We start from the raw sequence: 27,799 nt of genomic DNA, 5'->3' as shown, positions 1-27,799 counted from the left end.
GTCTCTCAGACCCCTTTTCCACCAGTTGGTTCCCAATGGGAACCGGTTCAGTTCTTTTTGGTTTTTAGTCCATGAGCCAGAGCTCCAAAATGGGTGGGCAAAACTATACCCTATATTAAATTGTTTATAGGATCAATACAAGTAAATTAATACATGATAACCCTTCCAGAGTAGTACCTTTTTCATATTTTTGATTATTTTGCATATTTTCCTACATAATACATCATTTGCATATTTAAAAATGTAAAATTTGTAATATAATAAATCATTGCCTTCATGTAAGTACTCAATTGGGGAAGTTTCATGGTGATAACAATCTAATATAGGTATGGTTTTGCCTACTCAATTCATAATTAACGTTCCAATTTTGGAGCTCTGGCTCATGGACTAAAAACCAAAAAGAACTGAACCGGTTCACATTGGGAACCAACTGGTGGAAAAGGGGCCTCAGTGCGTGCACTCGGCACACCCAGTGTGCAGCGCACTGGATTTTTCGAACGACAACGCACCGAGTGCACTGAATAAACGAACGACAAGAGAGCACACCAGTGCGTTCAGGGCGCATTTCCGAAACGCACCCCTAAAGTCTACCCACTAAACCACTGGTTCTCAATGTGGGGTCCGGGGACCCCCCAGGAGGCTAAATTGCTGATAGTTAGGAACCAAATAGAGACCTTACAGGTCTGTAACTACTCTTACACAGTGGATTTGTACACCGTCAGGGTTAAAACACGGAGGATTTTAGATTTGGGCCCTTAGATTGGGGTCCCTCCCAGATCAATCAAATCAAATGGGGGTCTATGGACCAATTCAGATCAATCTGGGGTCCTGAGAAACGCTGCACATCAGCAGCCACTATGAATGTAATCCATCTTGCACAAAGAATGACTGAATCTGTATTTTATAGTATGTCAATAAAGATTTGAGTGGAGCAAAAATAACCACGCTTTGGTTTCTTTTTTTTTATGTTTGTAAATGCTATTTATTGGTCTTCTTTCAGCTGAACGAATGACACTTCCTTCCTGTGAAAGTGACTCATCGGCAAAGTGCCCACGTAGGCCTACATCGAGTGGAAAAGTAGCACTGATTAATACGCAGATGATAAAATTATATATTTTGAGTTTCACTTCCTCTTAAAAAGTGTTCAATTTAGCAGGTATTATGCCTACACTGGCTCACACACACATACATACAGTACATCCCTGCTTACTCATCCCAGTGCTATTAATAGACACTGGATGATTGATGACGTCATGAAATGTCATGTGGAAACATAAGTGCTTGAAAGTGCAAATAATTGTACACTGTGGTATTCTTAATTTTGTGGTGAACTGTTAAAATAAAACAAAACTTTGAAGGAGAAGTGTTTGATATTTTTTGCATTGTATAAGGAGCCAATTTGACAAGCTTAATTGTACAAATCAGTGCGGTTCTTGTTCTACAACTCTTGGACCCTTAGCTTTCCAAATGAATGGACCCTTTACTGTTAATACTGCTTAACTCTGAGATTGTGCAAATGTTTTGTGAGAGATTTGTACAATCGTATTTAATAAGATGTGCATCATATTGTACGATGTTATTGTAGGGCTAATTATTATTAAAATATATGGGTATCTTAAATTTATTTTCAAGGAGCCCCCCTACTTGTAGCTCTGATCCATAGCTCTAGGTCCATAGCTTTGTCCATAGCTCTAATGCAAAGATATTAGAGCTATGGAACAGAGCTACATTACTCATATAAATTAGGTTGAATAGTTGGGTTCCGGGTGACCTCTAGTGGCGTGTGGAACACATTGACAACAGTGTGGAGCAGCACACATGCCACACACACTCACGCACACACGCACACACACACGAGCGCAACTAGGACGAGATCAGTCACAATGTGGGCTGGAGCTGGAGCGCTGACAAACTCCAAAGATATTGTGCTAGTGCTCCACATTGCTTACAATGTGTCTTGAAGAACAGAGCGGTTGGCTTCCATTATAAGTTGATGTTTACCATTTAGCAAAAAGAAGACGTGGATTTAACCTAAACATGAAGTCAGGTAAGCGATCATTCCGATCAACTCATCAGACAGTTATCTCACTGTTTAGCTCAGTTTAGGAACCTCAATATCTGAGTACGCTTTGAATATTGAGGTTCCAAAGTAAACGGAGCTATAGTTTTGAACATGCCTATTGCATTTCGGGCAAAAGGCCACATAGTGGGCTTAAATCTGGTCATAGTTTATCTTAATATAATCTTAATATTCTGTGTTTTGAGTAAGCTACTATAGGCTACAATTTGGTGGTACATACATCGGAATCTCTTATATCCTAATGTTCCTCTTATGTCAAATTCCTGTGGCTCTTTTCCCAAAGTTTACCTTAGTCAGACGTTAGGTTCTATTTTGTTTTGCTGATCAGGGTTGCCGAGTGGAGAAATTAACAGTAACACTGATTTGGGGAGGGGGAAAAAAACTCAAGACCAACAAACCTCTCTCTCCCACGTACTGATAGTAGAGTCAGCATGTTGCACTTTTCTCCACCACAGACGCTTAGTTGTTAAGTCAGTATCTTGACTTTTCAACAAGTGTACCAACAACACCTCACACCATCACCCCACCTGCCCCCTCTCCTCCTCCTCCTCCTCCAGCCTGTTGACTGGTTTATCAACAGGATTACTGGCATTGTGTGGCAATAAACTGCATGTGATGTGATATGTAAGCCCCCTGGCCCTGGGTCCCATTGTAGTAGTAGTGTAGTAGCACTTGGTCGTATCTGGTATTATTCTCCAGTCCAGGAGGCTCTATAGCTCGGCCAATTCACTTCACTCCCTAATTGTTATCTTGCTTGGCTTATCACACTGCAGGACAAGCTGCACGGTGCAGACAATATACAAACAATAGCTTACTGGAGGGGTTTAAGGACAGGTCCGCTACTACGGAGCAATTTAGGAGATAATAATAAGCCCATAATACTTCTTCACCTATCGTCAGTCAGCAGTCCTTTATTTGTACCAGTAGCCACCAGGCTCCCCATCCAATCCTGAGATTCCTGACCCCCCACATTCTGTTCTGTTCTTTGGGATTACTGATTCCTGCTTGACTCTGGTACACTCCTACATGGGCTGCTGGAATGTACACTGTAACTATTACTGTTAAGGATAACTGTTGCGACAACTTGCGAGACTCACAAGCTGTATATTCACTCATACGCTCATTGTTGATATACATACTCATAATCTCTATTGATAGATTAAACAGTCGATATCTGGATAGTATGTGTATTGTACAATACATATACTTACTTATCCAGATACCTACAGTACTCTCTCAGACTCTATCCTCATCCTATCCTATATTGTCTCATATTCACCGTTGATATATCCATAATATTCATATATTCATTGGCTATAGATGTATTCATGCAAATATTCACTGATGGTGGATTGTGTACTGTATTTGTGTATTTGTGTATTTGTGTTTGTGTATTTGTGTACTGTGATGGCATGCTTATATTTAGTGATAGAATACATGTTAACTCAGTCAGACCGGGCACCCATTTTGGTGTCAGCATCATGTTATGCTTTAGCTATTTAAAAATAGCAGATCTACAAGCTCATATCGCGCCACCGAGTGGCGCGATACGAGCTTGTAGGTCTGCTATTTTTGAAAAATCGAAGAGCGACTGACATTTTTAGAATCTGATCTCAGGTCAGAATGGGTTCATCAGGACCAGTGTGTGTCCGGCGGAAACCTCGTATGAATCTGATCTCAGGTCAGAATGGGTTAACTCAGTCAGACCAAGTACAGTCTATTTATTTGATCTTATCCTTCCTCTCTAACCGCTACATATCCTGTGTTTCACGCTTACTTCTCCTGCGGCACCTGCATTTCTCCACAGGGATCAATACAAGTTTATCTTATCTAACATCTGACAGACTAATTAAAGTATCTGAAGGATGCCGTTTGGCCATTCAAACCGGCTCTTATTTTCATGTCGTATCAATTTACAGTTTCAGTTTAAAGCTTTAACCATGTGCTGGTGGACCCATGGTCCTGCTGCTTCACATTACAATAGATGCTAATGCAGGTTGTACACCAACAGGTACAGTTTTTTTTTAAGCATGTTTTTTTCGTCATGTCTCTCCGTCTCTCTCCAGGCATGCAAAAGCCACAGTTGGCCCCTAAACCAAAGCTCAACCAACCTCAGAGGTCAGAGTTATCTCCCTTGACCCCCAGACGAGATGGCCTCCCACACGCCTCGCCTGGCACGCCACATCGGGTCAAACCGGCATTGGCGCCCAAACCCTGCCTGTCCAAACTCGGTGCTGCAGCGGCGCCGGAATCCAACTCGCTCTCTCCAAAGAGCCTTCACCAGTTTACATCTGTAGTGGAGAAATCAGACATTGGTCTCCAGAACTCAAAGAATGGAATACAGCAAGAGAACAAGAAACCAGATTGGGATTACATCATCCCCATCTGCCTGTGTACCCATGAAAACTGTCAGTGCATGGGCAATGCTACAGACAAAATCTCAGGTAAAAGTGAGAAAGACTTGAAAAAATGGCACAAAAGTAAAGCGGAGGAATGCGGAAAGTCATTCTCTAGATCTCAGGTTCGAGTGGAAGTAACCAATGTCAACCTTCTCACAGACATTGTTCTACAGTCGACCATCCATACCTACTGTCGTAACAATAATTCTGTACCAGACACACCTGTTCAAAATAAACGGATAGAGAATGAAAACCACAAATCACACACAGATGCCGTTAGCCCAGTGGCGACCGTGAGGCTCTCTCTACCTCTCAGATCATGGAGCGACGAGGCTAATGTTAACGTCCTTCCATCAAGCTCTGTCGGACCAGGACCAGAAGACGGGTCGATTGGCTCCAGTCGTGCGTCGGCCTCGTCCCATGCCAGCCCCACCTCATTCCCAACGGGCCCCAAGAAGACCCTTCCTGTCCCTAGTCCGCGGAATTACAGGAAAGCTGCCCTGGCTCGCCAGGAAAAGGCGGAGGGCGAGGGCGAGCGAGGAGGAGGGGAAATGAGCGCCAGAGAGGTGAAGGTGTCATCGGAGAGGAAGAGCAGCCTGTCATCTCTGTCTGTCAACGTGTGCGTCCCAGCCCAGAGCACCGCCGTGGGCAAGAACGAGCAGACCCTCTCGCTGTCGTCGAGGAAGGCCTGCCCTCCACCGGCACCTCCGCCCAGGAAAAAGCCCTTCCTGTCCACACCTGAGAGGACGCCCTCCTCCGCCCCTTGCTCACCCTCACGGGATGCAGAGGAGGATAATCTTGGCTGGAACGACGGTGTCTACGAGATGGAATGTTTGGTGGACGGTGAGGACATTTGGGATGCCGCACGGGTGGAGGGACGAACAGATGACCGGCAGGCATTTTATGGCAACGTTGCGCACTTCCCTCCATCCAGCGGTCCCCAAAACCCTCCGGAGCTCAGTCGACACCCGGCCACGGCCCTGGGAATCGGTGACGGGTCGTCAGAGGGAAATGGGGCTGTGAAGATGGCACCCAAGAAGCCCAAGAGACACAGCGCCCACATGGCGTGGATGCTGGAAAAAGACCCATCGGGGGACATATCCCCAGCCATTGAAAATGTCTGGGGAATTGTCCCCCGGGGGGTGAAAGATGGAGCCTCGAGGGACACGAGAATAAGAGAGCTGCCTCTGCTTCCAGAGAAGACGACCAAGAGAAGTCTCTTTCCCACTCTGGTGTCTCCTGGACACTGTAAAGCTCCTCGCCCGGTCCTGTGCAAGCAGAGATCCAAGTCTTTCAGCTCCGCCGACCTCATCCACGCCGAGGGACAGAAAAAGAGCTCTTTGCGCAAGCTCCTCGACTTGAAGCTCTCCTTGATGATGCTGGCCAAAACGAAAGCCAAAGGTGGCCAGACACCGGAATGCGACGCGGCCGAAACGGAGCAATGTGTCGACGGGGACCGGGGCTCCCAGGAGCACCTGGACGCTAGGCGGTGGGCCGTCAGGAAGTTCTCCTGCCCGCAGATTGGCTTTGAGCAGAACGTGGACGGAGACGAGTTATCTGACGGCGTGGAGCAGTGCGTAGACTACGAGAACAGTCCTCTCTATGAGGAGATAACGGACTACATGAACCTGCCTCCTGAGGGGAGAGCAGCGACATCCCACCAGGCCCTGCAGATGTATGACGATGATAACATTTATGAGGAGCCGGAACCTTACATGCTCCCCCCGCAGAAACACACTGAACACCAACAGAAGCACAGGTAAAGCAGCTTTAAATCTTATTTGTCTCACCTCGATATGTTTGTGTTTTTCACTTTCTCTCTGCCGCTCTCTCTCTCTCTCTCTCTCCTTCTCTCTCTCTTTGTATCCTTTGTATTTTTTTCAACCGTATTATTTATTTTATGACAACACCAAGGATTATATGAGACCAACTGCAGTCAAACTAGACTACTAGACAAAACACATTGTGAATGGAGAACTAAATAAAGCAGGAAGACTTACAAAATACAAATTGAAAAAGCCAAAAAAGGACAAAGACTGCTATATAGCATTCAACTTTGACGTCATGGGAGAACCAGAAATGGTAGGTCATACAGAGCTGTTTATGTGCAGAGGTGAGTGACTCACTGTCAACAATACTCTAGTCTAAAGGGAAGTAAAAGAAAGAAATACTGAAAAGGAAACGTCATCCCAGGTACATTTGTGTTGACATTTCTGTCAGACCAGCACACAGACGAGCGGCAGGAGGATGGCACACTTTTCATAAATAAACATTCTTACCGTAGCTATTTTTCTTTGTCGGAGAGACCACATTGATATGGGACATTTGGTTGGGAAAGAATGTTTATGCAAACAATGCAAACAGTCTTGGTCCTGGCAACAGTCAGGGAGTTAACAACAACCTACACAGCTGCACAGGCTCAGAGATTTGAAGTTTAGACTCAGATTTTGACCAGTTTTGCCAGCTCACGAAAGACAAGTGCTGTATTTTGCGTGTCTTAAGTACCAGGTCTTATTCCCTAACTTGAGTAAACTAAAGACCTGGAGGCGTGATCGATCAATGCTCTTTGGACACTCAGAATAGCCAAATGGCATTGATTACGCCTCCAGGTCTTTAGTTTACTCAAGTTAGGGAATAAGACCTGGTACTTAAGACACGCAAAATACAGCCCTAAGACTTGAAATTTGTATTTGTGAAATGTGTATGGGACAATCATTTTCGTGCTTTTGTACGTCAATAGCAAAAGTAACCGAGCTACAAGCTCACAATGTGTCATGTTTCAAGGGGTTATAAGCTTGTAGATCGGCTCTTTCAGAACAGGGATGCTAGGCTTCATGTGCTTAATGAGTTTATGTCCGTACTAGTGTTCAGTAGGTCAATTCAGAGCAATAACAATAAGATGCATACAGTTTTGTTCTTGAATGTCTACCCCATCCAGTAGTACTTTGGTCTGTGCCTAAAAAAATGCAGTCTGACCTGGGCCATGGCTCAGCGGTCCAGGCACCTTGGCTGGTAATCCAGTCTGGCAGTGTGCCGCGGGTTCGACTCCCAACGGACTTTACTGCATGTCACCCCCCACCATCTCTCTCCCCATTTCCTGTCAGCCTACTGTCTGTTCCGCCATAAAAAATATAAAATAAAGGCGAAAGCCACAAAAAAATACCTTTAAAAAAAATGCAGTCTGAGGATTACACGTTGTACAGTACCGTGTGCCTCCGAGCAGCTTATAGTATGTCAGCCCTTTTTGCTCTGAACTGTGCAACAACGATCACATGTTGAAAACACGTTGAGCTACTTCCAAGCACAGTGGTGCAAAGCATTCGCTCTTGTATACCAGAGCCATGTAACGAAGCAATTTAAGATCACAAAGAAAGAAAACATTTGACTACAGAGTTAGATAGGTAGATGCTTTATTTCTTTGACCTTGGCCGGAAATGTATTTGGCGCCGAGCAGCCATTGGAACACAAAAATGACTTAACGCATACATACGCAATACATGGACAGATCACTCAATACATTGACATCACTACATGACTCCTCTTACAGAGAGGAAAATAGAAGAGGCTACCAGTCATGGTTTGAGTGGCATCGCATATCACTCACATGAGATAGGGCCCGTTTGTTCAGAAGTCTTGTGGGGATAAAATGATCTCCGAGTGCATAGTGGCCAGTGTTCTATCCCTTCCTAAGTACTCGGGTCTCATACATTGATGTCATACTCTCAAGTCGTACCCCAGCTATCTTGCTGGATACATTGATGATTTTATGGAGTTTGTTCTTATTAACCAATGATACTGACTGTGACTGAGCCATACCAGGCAACAAAACAAAAAGTAGAAGATCAATGGAAGAGTAGGCTACCATTAGACTTTTATCCACCATATACTGTCTCAGTCGTTAGTACTTGATTGAGAGTTCTTAACAAAAAGTAATAATTGCAGGTGCCCGCTCGCCTATAGCGGTCCAGACGCATACCAAATAGGCACACTAATGCCTCACTAATTGAATTTGAAACCTAGATTATTAATATCTAATCATTTCAGATCTACAAGGTCAAATCATATCAAAGGCTCGTAATACATTTAGTGGGGAGTGACCCGTTTGGAACCGAGCCATTTTACTGTTTTGGTTGGAGGTGGCTGGCAGCCCCGGCACACAGCCAGACCCACTCTACTGAGCCAAGCATCTGGTCCAGGGCTCGAGGGCTGTGTGATGTGTTGATGGTTATCATGAAAAGGCTTTTCCTGCTCTGTTAAAACGCTCCATTTCCTGTATGCATTGCATGCATACTGATTTTTCTCCCCTCTTTTTTTGGGGGGGGGGGGGGGGGCTCTCTCTCTGAGCAGGAAATGTTAGAATACATGTTCTGTTTTTATTAGAGAAGACATCCTCCCTCAAATTATACTATGCTGACGCAGCTATTCTTATTCCAAGTCCTATTTTACCCACGCTTATACAGAACTCACGGGCTGTCGTTCCCTCGTGATCAAACTCTACTTGTCTCCCACAGTGCGAGTGCATTTACAGTACGGTATGTGTGGGTGTATTTTATGTACGCTGCAGTTATGTTCTTTAGTGTGGAACTGTATGTAAACTGTATACATGTGTTTAAAGCAGTGGATCCCAGTCTTTTTAGCTCAAGACCCAAAAAGAGAGATTAGGAAGGATGTTTGCCCGGGGACCCAAACTAGTGGAGATAGCAGAAATACAAGCTCACAAGGCGTGAGATTGTAGGTCGGCTATTTTCACTACTTCTTTTTTGTTTTATAATTTATGGAATTTCTTTGAGTTTCCTTTGAATTCTTCATGAAATTACTGAAAAAGAGAAGGAAAAAAAAAGTTTCCTTTTTTATTTCAGTTTTTTTCTTTTCTTTTCACAACCTCAGCTGTTTCATACTTTCACAGGATATATAAATTATACACTCATACACACAAACAACTTCACATACAGGAATGTTTTTTGAAAATGTTTTGAAATAATAATAATAATAATAACCCATACAAATGTGCCCGTGACACACATGTGGGTCCCTCCCGACCGACTGTTTGCGAACCAGTGGTTTAAAGTGTTTGCACATGTACAGTATATAAGGACTCACTTCATTCATTTGGACTGTTTTGACCCGTGTTAAAATAACATCCTGTCGTCCTCCTTTCAGAGGCTCTGTGGTGGAAGAGGAGGTGTTGGTGGACCAGTTGCACGATGCTTCCTGGGGTGATGATGATGACGACATCATCATGGCCCACAGCTCCGACGAGGAGGACGATGGGAGCTCCACCTCCAGTAAAGGAGATGCTGCACACCAAGAGGAGGAGCAGAGGGAGGTGAGCATCGACCGAGAGGCTCCATTGTGGCTCTTGTTATTCGACTACAAGTCAAGAACCAAGTGAACCAGGGCCGTATTTCACAGGCTCTGGAATCGTTTCCATACACTATACGGCTGTAGTGTCTGTTGATTGTTTCCGTCCGTCCGTCCGTCCGTCCGTCCGTCCGTGTGTCTGTCAGTCTGTGAACAGCTAATCTCCGGCACCGTTAACCCAGTCGATGCCACATTGTGCGCACACACTCCCTGGATGCCAACGATGAACCTCTGCCCCAAATTTGCCCCAAAAGTGGATTTTTGCAAAAAAAACTTTTTTGCCTCAAATCATCCAATTGCCATCAATGGTGTCCAACAACAACAAATGGCACCCTTTTCACATTGGCCTATTATAGCGCCACCAGGAGGCCACAACCTGACCTGGCCTGGTGGAGACCTGTGCCCCCCGAGGGGCACTTTTTCTGTTTTCCATCCTATTCTTAAGAGAAATCACACTTGTGTGAAGTGTTCCAGTCCCGTTCATGACGACCTTTGCTGCATGTCTCAGATCCCCCTGTCTCTCTCTCCCTCTTTCCTGTGAATCTTCACTTGTATCAATAAAGGCCCAAAAAACAAACCTTTAAAAAAGAAAGACATGATCAACATGCTCTACGTAATGGGGAGGGGGTTAGACAAACGCACATTCATGGAAATACTTCATTCATGGAAGCTTGAGAATACAGAATACATTTCAGAATGGTAGACCTGAGGCCTACCATACCAGGCCTCAGGCCTGGTATGGTAGTCATCTGGTAAGACATTCCATGCATCTATGCACGGAATGTCTATGATCACAGGCTTCTGTGTGCGGCCTAGAGGGCATCTGAGCATGTGCTACACCATACCCCTTTACACCATGTGTCCGTTGGGAAACCGGGCCTTTAACTTTAGCATTGTTTATTATCCCTCTTGGAGGGTTGAACATCGCTATGACCAGCAGCTCTGTTTTGCAGTGGAAAACGAAGCTAGTCGAGTTGAGCCGGTTCTATGCAATGGGGGAAAAAGGCATTTGTCTTGAGAAGTGTCTGTGTGTGTGTATTCAAGTGAACTCGGTCACAATGGACCCTTGAGTCCTTCTGGCGATTAATGCATCTATACTTTGTGATGGACCTCTGTCTTTGTGTTAGAATGAGAGCGGACCGAAAAGGAGCAAGATCCACCACATCGCCACTGAGATCATGAGCTCTGAAAAAGTGTAAGAGCACAGTCCTTTTTTCTTTTCTTTTTTCACTCTACATCAGTGGTTCCCAAACTTTTGAGCTCGGAAACCCAAAAGAGAAATTTGATGTTTCCCGGGACCCAAATGTGAAAATCTATTTACTTGAGACCCGTAAAAATAGGTACGCAACCCAAAACTCGGGTCGACTCCTGACACACTTTTTGGGAAACAGTGCTCTAGTCTACACCAACGATTCTCAAATGTTTTAATGTCAGGGAACCCCGGTTTGATATGCATGAGGCCAAGGAGCCCCTTTTGATATCATTTTTCTTAGATCTGGGAACCCAATCAATACTGCAAAATCCATTTGGTTAATACACTCTTGAGTTACAGATCTGAAAAGGTTACTTAACTATTGGTAATTAACTATCAGTCATTTAGCTGGGGGGCCCCTGGTAACCCCTCAAGGACCCCTAACCCCAAACACTACCTTTTTAAGAAGTAGTGAAACTACCAGATCTACAAGCTCACAGCGCATCGCAGGAGACAACACATTTCTCTTTTGGCTCTCGAGCTAAAAGGTTTGGGAACCACTGCTCTACTAACAGTTCGAGTTACTGTTTACAACTTCAACCATATCCACGAGTTACTGTTTACAGCATCAACCATATCAACAACAAGCCTTTTCATTTTATTTTTTAACTCTCCCCACTTCCTGTGTCTGTTTAGGTTCGTAGATGTCTTGAAGCTGCTGCATATCGTAAGTATCTCCTTTTTGGGGTTTTTTTTGGTTCTCGGCACAAAAACAAGTATAATATGCTGTGTGAAATGTGATGGACCATCGGCAGTGGTGGAAAAAGTACTCAAATGTTTTACTTAAGTAAAAGTATCAGTACTGCAACGTAGATTTACTGTAGCCTACTCTGTGTAAGTACTAAAAGTACAGAATGCAATCCACCAGTTCAAATTGTGTAAAAAGTCTTTTGAAAGTAACAGATCTACAAGCTCACAATGTGACTCATCACAACGCATTGTGAACTTGTAGATCTGCTATTTTCAAATGGCCGAAAATTGGATAGGGCTGATGTGGTTAATGTATGTTTTCTAAGAAAAATTGAAATACACAAAGTCACTAGTAACTAAAGTTTTCAGTAAAAGTAAGAGTAAAAGTACAATATTTGTGCCGGAGATGAGATGTAGTGGAGTTGGCAGTAAAAGTACAGAAAATTGGAAATACTACCCTCAAAATTGTACTTAAGTAAATGTACTTAGTTACTTTCCACCACTGATGCGGAGCTTTAGATCTGTGTGTGTGTGTGCGTGTGTGTGCGTCTGTGTGTGTTATCTGCTGCGAGCTTCAGCTCATGAGCCAAGCTTGCCCATATGTCTTTGATTATGTTAGCCACTGAGACACACCCCGTGTGGGATAGACAGCGTGGACCCTAGCTCCTCCGTCTCGCCCACATTCGCTCACATTCCTCACGGTCTTTTCACCCAGACTTCGGCGGTTTTTTGGGAACTGACGATAACACACACATCACGTTTCTCTGAACTTAGACAGTGAGTCACTTTAGTTTCTTCCTGTTGACTCAGTCAGAACTCAAAATGAAACTAAGTCAACTTAAGAATATTATCAGATATATTGTGTCATACTGTGTAGGTGGGACGAGAAGAACGTTGTAAGATTTTAGACAGTTGTTGTTTTGGCCCCCCCCCCCCAAAGATGCGCTGCGACGCATTGTGTGCTTGTAGATCGGCTATTTTCAAAAGATCTTTATACATACGGTGCTTTTGGTACTTTTAAGTTCATTTTGATGCCAACACTTTTGTACTTTTACTCAAGTACATGTTGAATTCCTGTAACTTTTATTTAGTATTTCTATATTGCAGTATTAACCCATTCTGAACGGGTGTTATCATTTTGGTGTTATCATCATGTTATGCTTTAGCCATTGAAAAATAGCAGATCTACAAGCTCATAGCGCGCCACCGAGTGGCGCGCTATGAGCTTGTAGGTCTGCTATTTTTTGAAAAATCGAAGAACGACTGACATTTTTAGAATCTGATCTCAGGTCAGAATGGGTTGATCAGACCAGTGTGTGTCCAGCGGAAACCTCGTTATGAATCTGATCTCAGGTCAGAATGGGTTAAGTAAAAGAAATTGAGTACTTTTTCCACCACTGGCTGTTTTGTCTAGTCCGATATCCAGTAAGGAGTCAGTTTAAAAGAATGGTGGTGTCATCGGGCTCTTCACAGGACGATGGGGGAGGAGGTAAACAGTTTAATGAACACAGACATATACTCTACCCCAGTGTTTCACAACCCTTTTTGGTTCAGGGCCTCGCGTACCCACCAACACGGCCAACTAGTGGTCAGATGGGTGGGTGGGCCGCAGGCATTTTCAGAGAAGGATTGTTTTAATGATGAGTCAATGAATTGTGCTTGGCTCAATGGAGAGGATTTACATTAAGGTCCACTTTATTGGTGTCACAAATGAAAAATATGATCAATACAATCGTATTAATAATATACAGTAGGCCTACATGCCACAGTTCTTAACCACTTGAAAACTAGCGTCTTATATTCAGCTATTGTCGTCTGATATATTTTGGTGTCGGGGGCCTAGAGCCCTTGGGAATATGGTCAACTAAGTATAGGGTTTATTTTTGTTTAGTTATAACAAAAATAGAGTGGTTGTTTTTATATGCACCCCTAGAGTATTCCTCACATAAACTGAGGAAAGAATGTCAAATTAGGGCCCTGTACTTGGACCCCTCCTTTTTTACCCTCGACATCAAATCTTGCCTAAAGTAGTTGATTTACAATGTCACAACGCATTGCAACATGAAGCGTTGTGAGCTTGTAGGTCTGTTATTTTTGCTGAATGTTCGCCTATTATGACATGACCAGAGAATGGACTCTATAGGGCAGGGATGTCAAACTCAAATACACAGTGGGCCAAAATAAAGAAATTGGTACAAGTCGAGGGCCGGACTGTGTTTCAACACACGGGCCATTTTTGGAGGAGAAGGGTAGCAAGTGATATACTTTCACTGCTGATCAATAGTGGAGAGAAGACGCATGCTTGCGCTTGCGGGCCCTCGATACGTGACAATGCGCTCGCAGTGCATTGTGGGACTTGTAGTATTATGGTGGTCCGTGCAGTATACCAGAGGGACAGTTCTAATACTAATTAAATATCACCCCGCGGGCCAAAGATAATTCATTCACGGGCCTGATTTGGCCCCCGGGCCTTGAGTTTGACATATATGCTATAGGGTTCATTTTGGTTAGGGTGTAAACAAGGACTCCATTATCTACTTTACTGTACCTGCTTTGGTTTGACCTGCAACGTCACGCCATCTTGTGAGCATTGTTTCGATCAGTTAACCCATTCTGACCGGGCACCCATTTTGGTGTCGGCATCATGTTATGCTTTAGCTATTGAAAAATAGCAGATCTACAAGCTCATATCGCGCCACCGAGTGGCGCGATACGAGCTTGTAGGTCTGCTATTTTTTGAAAAATCGAAGAACGACTGATATTTTTAGAATCTGATCTCAGGTCAGAATGGGTTTAAAATGGTACGCCGTTATTTTGAAGACCAACCAGGTTTTTCCAACATCATCCATGGTCCTCGACCTCCTCGTGTATAAACCACTGGAGCTGTCTCCTGGCTCCCTTCTCTGACGTGTAAGCACTTTCTGAGCCCTGCTGTGTCCCATAAAACCGCAAAGTTACTCTGGTGTCATCAGAAAAGGGAGACAGAATGTGCTTTCTCAGGCACCCCCAGGCTCTGCTGTTCCTGTTCTTTTTTTTTCCGCACGGGGATTTGTGGGATCCTGGAAGTGTAAGGACTCTTAATGTAAGACAGCTTTTGTGTAAGGGTCAGGGCCCAGGGTTAACAGCTTTCTGTAGAAGATGTTTGAGACCTGTGTGCAACTTGCCATATCCAGTGTGCTCCTTTCTTTCACCCATTTACTGTTCTGACGGTTTTGGTGTTGGAGTTTAGACAGATTGATTGCTGATAAAGAATTCATCACATTGTCGTCGTCGTCGTCGTCCTAGAAGGACCGAGAAGCCAAGGTGATATCTGTTAGCCCCAATGGGCTGATAACTAATAACCCCAATGACTGACAATCAACGTGAATCAACGTGAGCTAAAGTTTGGTCCACAGTGAGCTGTGGACCATGAGGGACCTCGCTGTGCAAGGAACTCAACACATTGACATGGGCACCACGGTTGAACTCAACACACTGACCGGTTGAACTCAACACATTGATGGGCACCACGGTTGTTGTGCTGATGAAATGCTGTTTTCTCCATGACTACGTGAAAACATATTACGTCTATATGTATGAAATAAACAAATTATTGGCCAGGCGTTCGCCGTTGCCCTCAGTTGTGTAAGCCCAGCCAACGACTCATGCCCAGGTAATTTTCCAGGATATATAATATGACCAAGTGTGACACTCTTTATATAAATACAGCATGGGTCGATTTGCAGGGGGGTTGGGGGGGGGGGGGATCCATGCCACTGCTTTTGATATCCCCCCCTCTGATCATTAATTGTTATGGCCGGTGGGGATATATTGCTAGTACCTATGGTGTGCGGGCTCCATCCATTCCACGGTGGGGATATATCCCCATGACCAGAAGCAGGGATAAAACGGAAAAAAACGATAAAGATATTATACATATTTCCTTAGGGGAAATATATGGAATTTTGATAAGTATGCATGTAGGGCTTAATAATAAAATGTCACCCCATATTATTTTTTGTTTTACATTAAAATGACATATAGTATACAGTCTATTCTAAGCACTGTGTCTGTGTCTTTGCAGGATTTCCGTGAGGCCGTGGACAAGGCGTCTCGTCAGAGTGGGAAGCCCGTCATAGAAGAGCGTGTCCTCAACCAGATCCTTTACAACCTTCCCCAGCTGTACGAGCTCAACCAGGACCTGCTCAGAGAGCTGGAGCAAAGAGTCGCCAAATGGTACCACATTCATTCACACACCGTGATCTTAATGGAAAAGATTCAAATCTGATTTATTTCTCAGTTCTGATCTTTTGGCCCGGCCATTCACAACTGCATCCCTTTTCAAGTGTCCAGATCTGATCTGCGACGTGTTCAGACTGGCAGCCAAATCTAGCCTGAATCAGATCTGTGCCACATCAAGATTGAAATCCGATTTGTTTAAATAAGTCTAAATGCAGACATATACAAGTCACATGGAATCAAGATTTTTTCCAATGTGACTTGAGTCACTTTCAGAGGTGGTTTCAAATCTGATTCAAATCTGATTTGGGGCGATCTGTCTCAGTCTGAATGCAACAATCTGATCTAAATCAGATTCCATGTGACCTGTCTGCATTAGACTTAAATGGGGCCTTAGAGCCCGAAAGATGGCACATTCTTTGGTCCGATGTGATCCTGATTTTGGAGAGTCCTGGCCTGTTGATTACTGACGTTCTGACTGATGCACTGTATTTTGTCCAAAAGCTAAAACGTTTCTGATCAATTTGAGAAACGTGTATTTTAGTTTCAACCTGGCATCCATATTTTGTCATTATTGGCAAAGATTTTCAAAAAGTTTCAAATTTTTACTATAAGCGCATCATGATGGATTTAATTATATTTTGTCCCTAAACGGGATTCGGGACACATCAGCTGCATAACCGCTGATACCAATGTCAACAAAAAAGTCGAATAACGTCAGATGTATGGGTCGGGTTATAGAAGGGCTCCATGTGTGGCACAATTACACACGTCAATCGCATTCACAACACTGATATTGTAAATTAGTGAAAGCCTATCTAGCTTGCTGCTTAGCGAAAATATATATTAAAAATATATACAGTACATATATTTTTGACAACATTTTTCCCTTATTTAGTCATTTTCTGTTGTCACTGCTGTTGTATCTATACTGAGATTTTGAATCCTCCCCCCTGTCTTCCGGAGTCCCCCCAGGGCTCGATCCTGGGGCCAATACTGTTCTGCCTTTATCTTCTCCCCCTCGGGCTAATTTTCAAGAAACATGGCATTGCCTATCACTTCTACGCAGATTATTCCCAAATCTATATGCCTCTAAAAAAAGGGAAGCAACGACTCCCTGTCCCCGACACCCCTTCTTAACTGTCTCAATGACATTAAGGCCTGGATGACTCTCAACTTCCTCAGTGTAAATGAAAGAAAAATGGAAGTCATAGTGTTTTGGGCCTAGTGGCCCCGTTGTTGTACCCACTGACCCACCGGTCCCCTGCAGCCTTATGCCAAACCTGTTGTCTCTAACCTTGGGGTCAAATTGGATAATGCACTCAAACTGGACAAACGGGTGATAAAAGCTGGAACTAACCACAGCGTTTACCTGAGGCTGCTTGCCAAAATCAAGTCTGTCAACGACTGTCTGTCAACGACTGTCTTTCAACGATTTTGAACGTGTCATTCACGCTTTTATCTCCACTCGTTTAGACTACTGCAATGCACTGTATGTTGGTTTAAACCGGTCTTCCACGGCACGTCTACAACTGGTCCAAAGGTCTGCTGTGCGTCTCCTAACTAGAACCCGTAGGCGTGACCATATTACACCTGTTTTGGCCTCCCTTCACTGGCTCCCCGTCCGTTTTAGAGTTGATTTCAAGATGTTATTGTTTGTCTTTAAATCACTGAACGGTCTTGCGCCACAGTATCTCTGTGACCTTATAGAGGTTTACACTCCCTCAAGGTCATTGCGTTCTGCTGGCCAGTTGAATCTCCAGGTCACAAAAAAGGCAAGTTTAAAGACTAGAGGTGACCGAGCCTTTTCTGTCATAGCCCCCAAACTGTGGAATGAGCTCCCTTCCTTCCCATGTGAAACTGGCCCCCACCATGAAGACTTTTAAATCTCGCCTTAAGAGTTAAGACCCACCTGTACAGTACACCTTGGCTTTTAATTCCGTTTGAGAGTTCTGTGTTTTTCTGTGGCTTGTTGTAATGTTTCCTTTTCTACTGTGTGGTTTGTTGGTGTCTTTTGTTTTAGTTACAATAGATGCTCGACAAAGCCACATTTGCTGTGATGGATTCAAACCCCCAGACTCTGCAGTGGTGGGCACTAGCTACTTTACCACTGGGCCACCCCAGCTTAGAAATATATTTTAGTTTAACTTAACGGAAATGAATTGTCGTAACTATTGCTAAAGATAGTTAAAGAATGAGGAAGAGTAGTCTGGCCAGAGAGAGTATCATAGCAGCAATAGCAGTAAGTGTGAAACATAGGAGACGTTCAAGGAAGAGGTGGAAGCAAATTAAGATAAAATACGAATAAATATAGTTAGAGTCTCTGTATGCTTTTCAAGTCTATTTCCAGCCAGGTAATGTTTCTATGATGCATAATGTCTGGATGCTGTTTTACTGATAGGGATGAGAGTGCCCGGCTAGCAGACATCTTTGTGAAGAAAGGGCCCTACCTAAAGATGTACTCCACGTACATCCGTGAGTTCGACAAGAATGTCACCCAGCTGGAAGAGCAGACAAAGAGGAACTCTGTGTTTGCTGCAGTGCTGCGGGAATTTGAGGTAACGAAGCTCGACAGACCTGTTTTTATCAACCTGCAATTGTGTTTACGAGGAGTGTTTTGGGGTATTTTCATTTCTTTGAAGCTGTCTCAATGACATTAAGGCCTGGATGGCTCTCAACTTCCTCAGTGTAAATGAAAGAAAAATGGAAGACATAGTGTTTTTATCAACCTGCAATTGTGTTTACGAGGAGTGTTTTTGGGTATTTTCATTTCTTTGAAGCCGTTATGTGATTATCTTGTTGAACAAAACCTGAATATCATAAGCCTTTGTTTGCTATAGAGGTTACTTTCTTAATTTACTCCAATGCAAATAGTGTATTGGAAAGCTGTGGATGTGGTAGGAATTCACGGGGAAGGAAACCCTATGTTGGCCTACAAAAAGTCTTCATCCCTAGCACTATGACGATTTCCAGTAGGAATTATTCGATCAATTATTTTTTGATTCATCGAATAAGCAACAAGTGGATTTTGTTAGTCTTGCACGCTTGTAGATCTGCTATTTTCTGTATTTTTTAAATTTTATTATTTTATAAAAAAATATTTCTTTAAATATAATTGACTGAATGTTGCACACATGATGTCCATTATAATACTGTATATGTATTGTGTGCCAGGCTAGTCCACGCTGTGCCAACCTGGCGCTGAGACATTACTTGCTGAAGCCTATTCAAAGAATCCCACAGTATCAGATGCTGCTTACAGGTAACACTTCCACAATATTCACTTCATTTTAACAATTACTTTCCCATTATATTATATTCATTCTATTTTCTTCATGCATTTCCCTCCAACTTACAAACCTTGTGGTATCTCATCACAAGTGCTACACTACCATCTAGTGGTAAGAATGAGATCAGTGTGGCATTTGTCTCCTTTACCTTCAATGTACTAAGATTTAAAGTGACATAACAAGCTTTAAAGGCCCGCTGACATGCCCCTTGACTTAGCTGGTGACCCTTAACAAGCGGACCTTTAACATACAGAGTTAAGCGGTGCGGTGAGGTTCAATGCCACAATGTGAAGAATGTTTCTGACATAACTAAGAACGTAACTAAGAACCTGCATATTCTGTGTCCAGGGTTTCCCCATTTTATTGTAGTAGAAGAATGTACCACACAAATAATCCAGTACTTTAAAACCCATTGTACTGTGGGTGTCTCATTTCCTTCTATAGCTTCTTCTTTTCATTGCTTCTCAAATCGTTTGTAATTTCAGACTATCTGAAGAACCTGACCCCGGAATCGGTGGATTACAAAGACACACAAGGTAATAATGTGATGGTCAGCAATGAACCTGCTAATCTGAAATATTCTGTCAGTGTCAGTGGTGTCACCTACTCATCCTATGCACCAATTACTTCACTTAGATTCTTTTTACATTCTCATTCATACAGCTGCCCTTGGTATTGTCAAAGAGGTGGCTAATCATGCCAATGATATCATGAAACAAGGGGTGAGGGCCAGACTAAAATATATCCACTCAATTGAATGAATGAATGTGAAATTGCAGATGGACCATTCTAACATCTTAACTATCTCTCAGGATAATTTTCAGAAGCTGATCCAGGTCCAGTGTCGTCTGAATGGCCACCATGAGATTGTCCTACCTGGGAGGGTGGGTACTGCACAAAACTGTCTTTTTTTCCCCCCCACCCAAGAGATGTTGCTGCAGATTATTGTGAAGCCAAGTCAAACTTTAATTGTATAGTGTGAGGTTCAATGTTCGAACTACAATAAAGGTGGCAGCAATAGTCTGGTCTGGTGCGCATCTGCTTCAAATAACTTTGTTTAAAGGGATTGTGACATAAAAAAAAGGTTTTGGAATTGTTCTTATTTTTTTAGGTTTTCTAATCTCAATTACACCCAAAAAACATGAACTTTTAACATTCAGTAGATTTTCTGTGATCTGGGGTTTTCTGGCTCAAACAGGTGCTCTGATTTGCCAGCAGTAAGTGATGTAAGACCCTGCAAATCCCATATATGTCAATGGGATTTGCCAGCAGATGTCACTGTTTTCACTGTGTTGCCTGTTTTCATTGTAGCTCAAAGGGCTTCCAAACCCCCAAAAAAACTTCAGACCACAGAAAATCCACTGAATGTTCAAAGTTCAGGTTTTTTGGGTGTAATTGAGGTCATAAAACCTAAAAGAAAAAAGAAAAAGAAAAGAAAATGAATGTCAATAAAACCTTTAAATTATATTCGCCAAGGCCAAAATATCTCGGTGAAAGAGTAGGGAGACCATCTCCATTCACTGCAGATGTGCAGTCTACCATACTGATTTGTATTTTCTTAATTAAATGAGATAAGTCCTGGATTGTAGCGTTAACTTGGCTGTTGATTTTACTGCATACTACTGTCCATCCCCTGCATTCTTATGACGGCGTTCATGTGTTTGTTTTCCAGGTGTTTCTGAAAGAGGGCGTCTTGATGAAGCTGTCCAGGAAGGTCATGCAACCCAGAAGGTTCTTCCTGGTACAGTTCTTCTTAACCCTTCAGGAGCGATTCACTCCTCTGATTCTCTACTGTATTATTAATCCTTTATACACTGGACAAAGACGCTGTGGATTCTGACACTGTACAGATGTCCTGTATGGGCATTTCTACACTCCCTATGTAAAAGTTCAACTCGGGATTTTACAGCATAGACTAGTAAAAGCGACTGACGTCTCTACCATTTCTCCTGTAGTTCAACGACACGTTGCTGTACACCACTCCTGTCCCGTCGGGCCAGTATAAGCTCAACAACATGCTGTCCTTGGCTGGGATGAAGGTGAATAACTTCTCAGACCATTTCACGACTGCCGTGAGAACACCGTGGGCACACTGTAACGGGCATTGACACGTTGGATTTGACTGTGTATTTAATTGATTCTCTGTTCACGATGGGGAAATAATTTCAGGTCAGCAAGCCGAACCAAGACCTGAAGAATGAGCTGAACATTGAGAGTGTAGAGCGTTCGTTTATTCTCTCTGCAAGGTAAGAGGAAGAGGCAAAAACCACATTCTTATGATAAAGGACAATCCTGTGGTATTAAAAACAAATTCTTTTTTTTTGTTATCAAATGTTTTTTATTTTAAGACAAAAATCACAATAATACACGTTAACAACATGAATGACTTAAAGAAAACAAAACACATATAAAACAACACATAACAGCAAAAGCAAGGAACACAAAAACAAACAATCCCACCCACCCCTCCCCCCCCGAGATCAAAGATGCCACACACAAATGTCATTACTCCTACTACTGTGCAATGGAGACAAAAAATAAATAAATAATGATAATAATAATAATAATAATGATTAAACCATGCCCTTAACCAAATCTGCAATACCAGACCAAATCCCAATGTTTTCCTCTTTTGCACCATGCAATCTTGCTGTAGACATCTCTAGATAAATGATGTCTAGAAAGGTCAAAGCCCATTGGCGAAATGACAATGTATGAGGCGGTTTCCAGTGCGAAGCAACCATCTTCTTTGCGGCCGTTACGCCAGCAAAGAAGACACGAATACGGGTGTTATTTAATGGCAACTGGGATTTAATAAGAATAGAGATGGGGAGGGTGTGATGTTAACTTGTAGAATAGTCGAAAGGTTAGTAGCAACCAAATTCCAAAATGTGAGGACACTCGGACACTCCCACACCATATGAAAGAATGTACCTATGGCGTTTGACGTGCAGAAAATGCAGTTGTGATTATTTAAAATCCGCATAGCACACAATCTACGGGGGGTTAAGTATGTCCTATGAACAAAATTTAGATGAATTTGTTGATGATCAGGATTCCTAGAAGACAGGACAACATTAGACCACACTGTATCCCAGCTCCAATCTGGATCTAGATTTGGTATGTCATTCCTCCATACAGTATCGACAAGCAAGGTCCCATAACTAGATTCTAATAAATAATCATACAATACGGAAACAAAACCTCTTGACCTAACATCACAGATAAGTCTATGCAAAGGGTGCATTGCAAGGGGGGGTCTGCTTAAAAACAAATTCTTAACGGGAAAATATTTTCCCCATGCAGAACCAATAATCACACCATATCATCGCTGTTGGGCAGAAACCAACGCCATATTTTTAACTTTTTACGTTTTTCTCATAACTTAATGCCCTACTTCATCATTCTATGATGTTACACAAAACTAGCAAAAGAAATAGCTGATCTGCGTCTGCAATGTAGCTCGTGTAGATCATAGATTGAATCTATTTGAGCTATTTCTTAAATTTGAATCCTGAAAAGTAACAGTGTTGAACAATATAAGCTTTCCACCCATAACGATCTGTAGTTTATACTATGTGGTGTAACAGTGATCACACGTTGTCCTCTTGCTGTACTAGCTCTGCCACAGAGAGAGACGAGTGGCTGGAGGCCATCTCCATGGCCATCAACGACTACACCAGGAAGAAGATAACGTTCATATCTGGAAAAGCTCCAGAGGAGGTACTGTACTGTACAGTGTTGATTGACACACAATATTTAGACACAATTATTTAAGTAAAGTCGGGACAAGTCCATCTTTATTGTCTCCACCAGGCCGAAGGCATGTGGGGAGAGTATGTTTTGCACTCCGTCCGTGTGTGTGTCCGTCCGTGTGTCCGTCCGTGTGTGTGTCCGTGAGCAGCTAATCTCCCGCACCGTTAACCCGGTCGATGCCAAATTTTGCACACACACTCCCTGGATGCCAACGATGAACCTCTGCCCCAAAATTTCCACAACGGCCTGTTATAGCGCCACCAGGAGGCCGCTTTGTGCAAAACAAGTTTTTGCACAGTACACCTACAGATTTTGTCCAAACATCGCGCAAATTGGTACACAGTCTCTCTAGAGCCATTCAACGAAACGGGTCTTTCAGATTTCTCAGACTCCATCCTGATTGGTTAAGATTGGCTTCCAAAGTTCACAGGAGTGCTCAGTTTCAAACAAAATGCTGCAAATCATGAACACATTGCGTGATTTCCGTGAAATTGTGCACGCACATTCCCACTAGGCCGAGGAAGAAATGCCACATGAACAATTTCAACTCAGCCTCAAGGTGGCGCTATAACTGGCCGAAAAGTGTTTTTACCTCTAATTTTCATTGTTTTGTTCCACTTTTGCTGTGGCAATGTAAACGTCACACACACCCAAACAAACATGTTTAAATTACTCCTAAACATTTTGCCAAACATCACACACTCTCCTATCCTCCTGGTGGAGACCTGTGCCCAGAAGGGCACTTTTTCTAGTTCTTTTGATGTTTTTAACCACGTTAACCAGTGTTCATTTTGTTGACTCAAGCCCAAACCACAACAAAGGGTCGCCATGCATCGACTCGCAACCAAGCGGTTTGCGAGTCGACGCATGAACGACCCATTGGTGTGGTTTGGGCCATTGAATTGAACCAGTTGGTTGACTTGGACCGACAGGACATTATCATCACAGCGCTGGGACGAACGATAAAACCGTCCCGTCTCAACCCTATATACCCTACCGTTTTACTAACCTTTTTAAGGTTTTATGACATTTATTTTCATTTCTTTTTCTTTTTCTTTTTTCTTTTAGGTTTTATGACCTCAATTACACCCAAAAAACCTGAACTTTGAACATTCAGTGGATTTTCTGTGGTCTGAAGTTTTCTTTGGGGTTTGGAAGCCTTTTGAGCTACAATGAAAACAGGCAAAACAGTGAAAACAGTGACATCTGCTGGCAAATCCCATTGACATATATGGGATTTGCAGGATCTTGCATCACAATCTGCCGGAAAATCAGAGCACCTGTTTGAGCCAGAAACCCAGATCACAGAAAATGTACTGAATGTTAAAAGTTCATGTTTTTTGGGTGCAATTGAGATTAGAAAACCTAAAAAAAATAAGAACAATTCCAAAACCTTTTTTTTAATGTCACAATCCCTTTAAAATAAGAGATTTGGTTGTTGTGGGGGGCAGAAAGGAGCTGCTAGGATAGAGCCCCAGTCAGCTAACTAGATAGGGTTTAAGTGGTTAAAATTAATGAATAGTTAATTATGTATTATAATGAACATGTATAGAAGAACAGTTACGGGTTCTTATCAACAGACAATTCGTCCAACTCTCTGTAAAAAATGAAAGAATACATGAAAAAAATGATTGTTGTTGCTTCATATTCAGATAGCGCCGAGCGACGGTGCCAGTTTGGGCTCCAAAGCGCCCATCTGGATCCCGGACCTGCGAGCCACCATGTGTATGATCTGCACCTGTGACTTCACGCTCACATGGAGGCGGCACCACTGCAGAGCCTGTGGAAAGGTGAGGCTTTTCTGACCTGAGATCAGATTCACACGAGGTTTCCACTGGGACACACACTGGTCTGATTAACCCATTCTGACCTGAGATCAGATTCTAAAAAAGTCGTTCTTCGATTTTTAAAAAAATAGCAGACCTACAAGCTCGTATCGCGCCACTCGGTGGCGCGATATGAGCTTGTAGATCTGCTATTTTTAAATAGCTAAAGCACGACATGATGCCAACACCAAAATGGGCGCCCGGTCAGAATGGGTTAATGCATAATCGCGATTATTTGAGATAATCGCAGTTATTTTTGCCTAATCGGCAGTCATTTCCACGTTGGAAAATGTTCCTACTTTTCCTTTTTAGTTTTCCCCAAAAAAGCACCGTTTGTGAGCTTGTAGATCGGCTATTTCCACTCCACTGTTTGGTTGTTGTTTTTTTTTTACATTTTGAAACAAGTACTAAGTTTGTAGATGGGCTATTTATTATTAAACTTTTTTTGCATTTTGAAAATATAAAGTCATTAACTATGTCTTTTCATTGTATATTTTAAGTTATTTGTCATATCTTTCCTGTGGAATCTTTGCTTACGGAGCATAAAATCCAAACAGAAATGTATTTTTTATAAAAAAATATATATTATCAAATGATTAAATGGCAATTATTTGAACGAATGTGGCTAGGTGGTTTCTAGGTTATTGCTGAGGTGGTACTGTACTGTAGGACGCTCCGATGTGATTGCAGATTGCAGTCTTTCTAGTTAGGAATTTGCAGATTCGCGGTTCACACAAACGGGTGATAAATGGGCAATTGGATCGAAGACTGAAGAACGAAAGGAGAATGCAGCACATTAACATCCATTGCAACTGCAAAGTACATCAATTGTCCTAATTCGTTTTGTGTAAATGACTCATTAGGTGGTGTGCCAGGCGTGCTCCTCCTACAAACACGGCCTGGAGTATCTAAAGAACCAGCTGGCACGTGTGTGTTCTCAGTGCTTCACCGTCCTCCAGCAGAAGAGAAGTACGTTACTGAAGGGGTTTCCTTGTGCGTTCTCTAACGCTTTTCTTATCTTATTTAACCCATTTTGACCTGAGATCAGATTCTATAAAAATGTATTCTACATCCTTGACAGTTTTCTCAAAAAGTGTGTCAGTGTTTCTATGTCAGTGGTTCTTTTCGATTTTTCAAAAATAGCTAAAGCACAACATAATGCTTACACCAAAATATGATATCTAGAGCCACCCCTGAAGTTGTTTTAAAAAGAAAAAGCAGGACCCAAATTAGGTTCTGAGAACATCACCTGAAACATAGCTGATTAGCTGTAATAGCATATGGAAACGAATGCAGAGCCTGTGAAATACATTTCACTGCACGGCACAGTTTACTTACCGTACTGTAGTTCTTGTAGTGGAAAAGAGCCATAAGCATGTCGAGTACACCACAGAACCCAACAAACAGGTTTGTATTCTCCGATGTTGTCAGACTCAAAGAGGCACATCAGTGGATAGTGGATACAGTATATTTATCCTACAGACAAATCATGGCTGTCGGGTGGAAGCCATTATCGTACCCAAACGGACAACCTTTTGTGTGACAATGTATAAAATAAAAAAATAACAGTATTTCACAAATCATTTTACAAGGTGAACAAGCACAGGCCATGGCTCTGTCCCCTGGTAGTCAAGGCAAGTCTGCCTTTCCATTCACGAGGAAGCTACCTAAGAAGATACCCGCCGCCCTCAAAGAGGTAACTGAAGCCTGATATACAGTATATATATATGCCACTGTCGTAAAACAGTGTCATGCACTGAAAATAGCCAGCATAAACTAAGTTTCAGTAGAGTAGAACTCTCATCTAATTGCTTTTAATTTGCCTTAGGTTACGGCGAACACGGACAACTCCTCGATGAGTGGTTACCTGCAGAGTTCAAAAGGCAATAAGAGACTTAAGAGGCTGTGGTTTGTCATAAAGGACAAGGTCCTTTATACGTATGCCGCCAGTGAGGTGAGTACTCCTTCACCGTATTATTTGTATTACATGGGGGTTTACCGTCGTGAAACCCCACATCAAGTAGTGATTTGTTTTAAAAACCCAAACATATGTAATGAAGCTCTAATGGCCATGATGTTGTTGTTTTTCTATCCGTGTAGGATGTGGCGGCCTTGGAGAGTCAACCCCTGTTGGGGTTCATGTTGAAGGAAGATTCCTCGGAGAAGTTACAGTTCAAGCTTTACCACAAAAACACGCTCTACTACATTTTTAAAGCCGATGACATCCAAACAGCCCAGAGGTACATGGTTAAAACAATTCATACAAGTAGACTACATAGTAATTATAATAATGTGTATGTCCACACCGCAATTCATCTTTGTTGACTAATGCTTAATTTGTCCTAAGCATAATGTTTCCATTTCTTTTTCAGATGGATTGATTCGTTCAAAGAAGCCACGGTTCTTTAATATTGTCTAATATTCTATGGGTGCATTTGATTCCATGTGTACCCTCTCTCCGAGTTACATTAACTGAGGATTCGACTGTCTGCAGACAAAGTGTGAAATGGATACTGCAGTTCAGCAGGGTGTTTTACCATTGCTTTAAATGTGAATATGTTATGTTTAGAGTAACTAACAGCAATATGAACAATTTACCTCAATCCTCTCGTAAACCAGCAAAACAATGGGAGACACCAAATGAAAAATATTGGAGTGCAATATATATCTTTAAGCACGTTTACTGTTTTGTATAATGTGAAGGCTAATATAGCACTGTTGCATGGTCATATTCTGGCCATTTGAAGCTATATCTACCGAAGAGCTTTCAGTTCATTTATGTACAGTTTTGATACAACCGGACCATGTTCAGCTCTGTTTTAGAGAGTTGGGTCCTGATTATGTGACACAATAATGACTGTCTTTACAACATTATTATTATACATTACTATGTTGTTGATTTACTTGTATATTTACCAACATTTCTA

The 27,799-nt window shown here is 42.5% G+C and overlaps 1 protein-coding gene across 1 annotated transcript; it reads left to right on the top strand.

The window, feature by feature from the left end:
* Positions 1–1,973: 1,973 nt before the first annotated feature.
* On the top strand, positions 1,974–27,533 carry LOC310857021 (FYVE, RhoGEF and PH domain-containing protein 6-like). Its single transcript, XM_083762618.1, has 21 exons — positions 1,974–2,047; positions 4,147–6,238; positions 9,640–9,805; positions 10,968–11,035; positions 11,729–11,759; positions 15,846–15,997; positions 18,402–18,558; positions 19,175–19,262; positions 19,776–19,826; positions 19,954–20,012; positions 20,103–20,174; positions 20,963–21,031; positions 21,246–21,329; positions 21,460–21,536; positions 22,911–23,013; positions 24,699–24,836; positions 25,736–25,841; positions 26,465–26,568; positions 26,701–26,826; positions 26,973–27,112; positions 27,245–27,533. Exons 1-21 carry the CDS (start codon positions 2,038–2,040, stop codon positions 27,279–27,281), a joined length of 3,930 nt encoding a protein of 1,309 aa, XP_083618744.1. The 5' UTR covers positions 1,974–2,037; the 3' UTR covers positions 27,282–27,533.
* Positions 27,534–27,799: the final 266 nt, after the last annotated feature.

This window comes from Protomyctophum parallelum (assembly GCF_964188405.1).
Source record: "Protomyctophum parallelum genome assembly, chromosome: 4".
NCBI lineage: Eukaryota > Metazoa > Chordata > Actinopteri > Myctophiformes > Myctophidae > Protomyctophum > Protomyctophum parallelum.
This window is presented reverse-complemented; position numbering and strand designations above follow the sequence as displayed.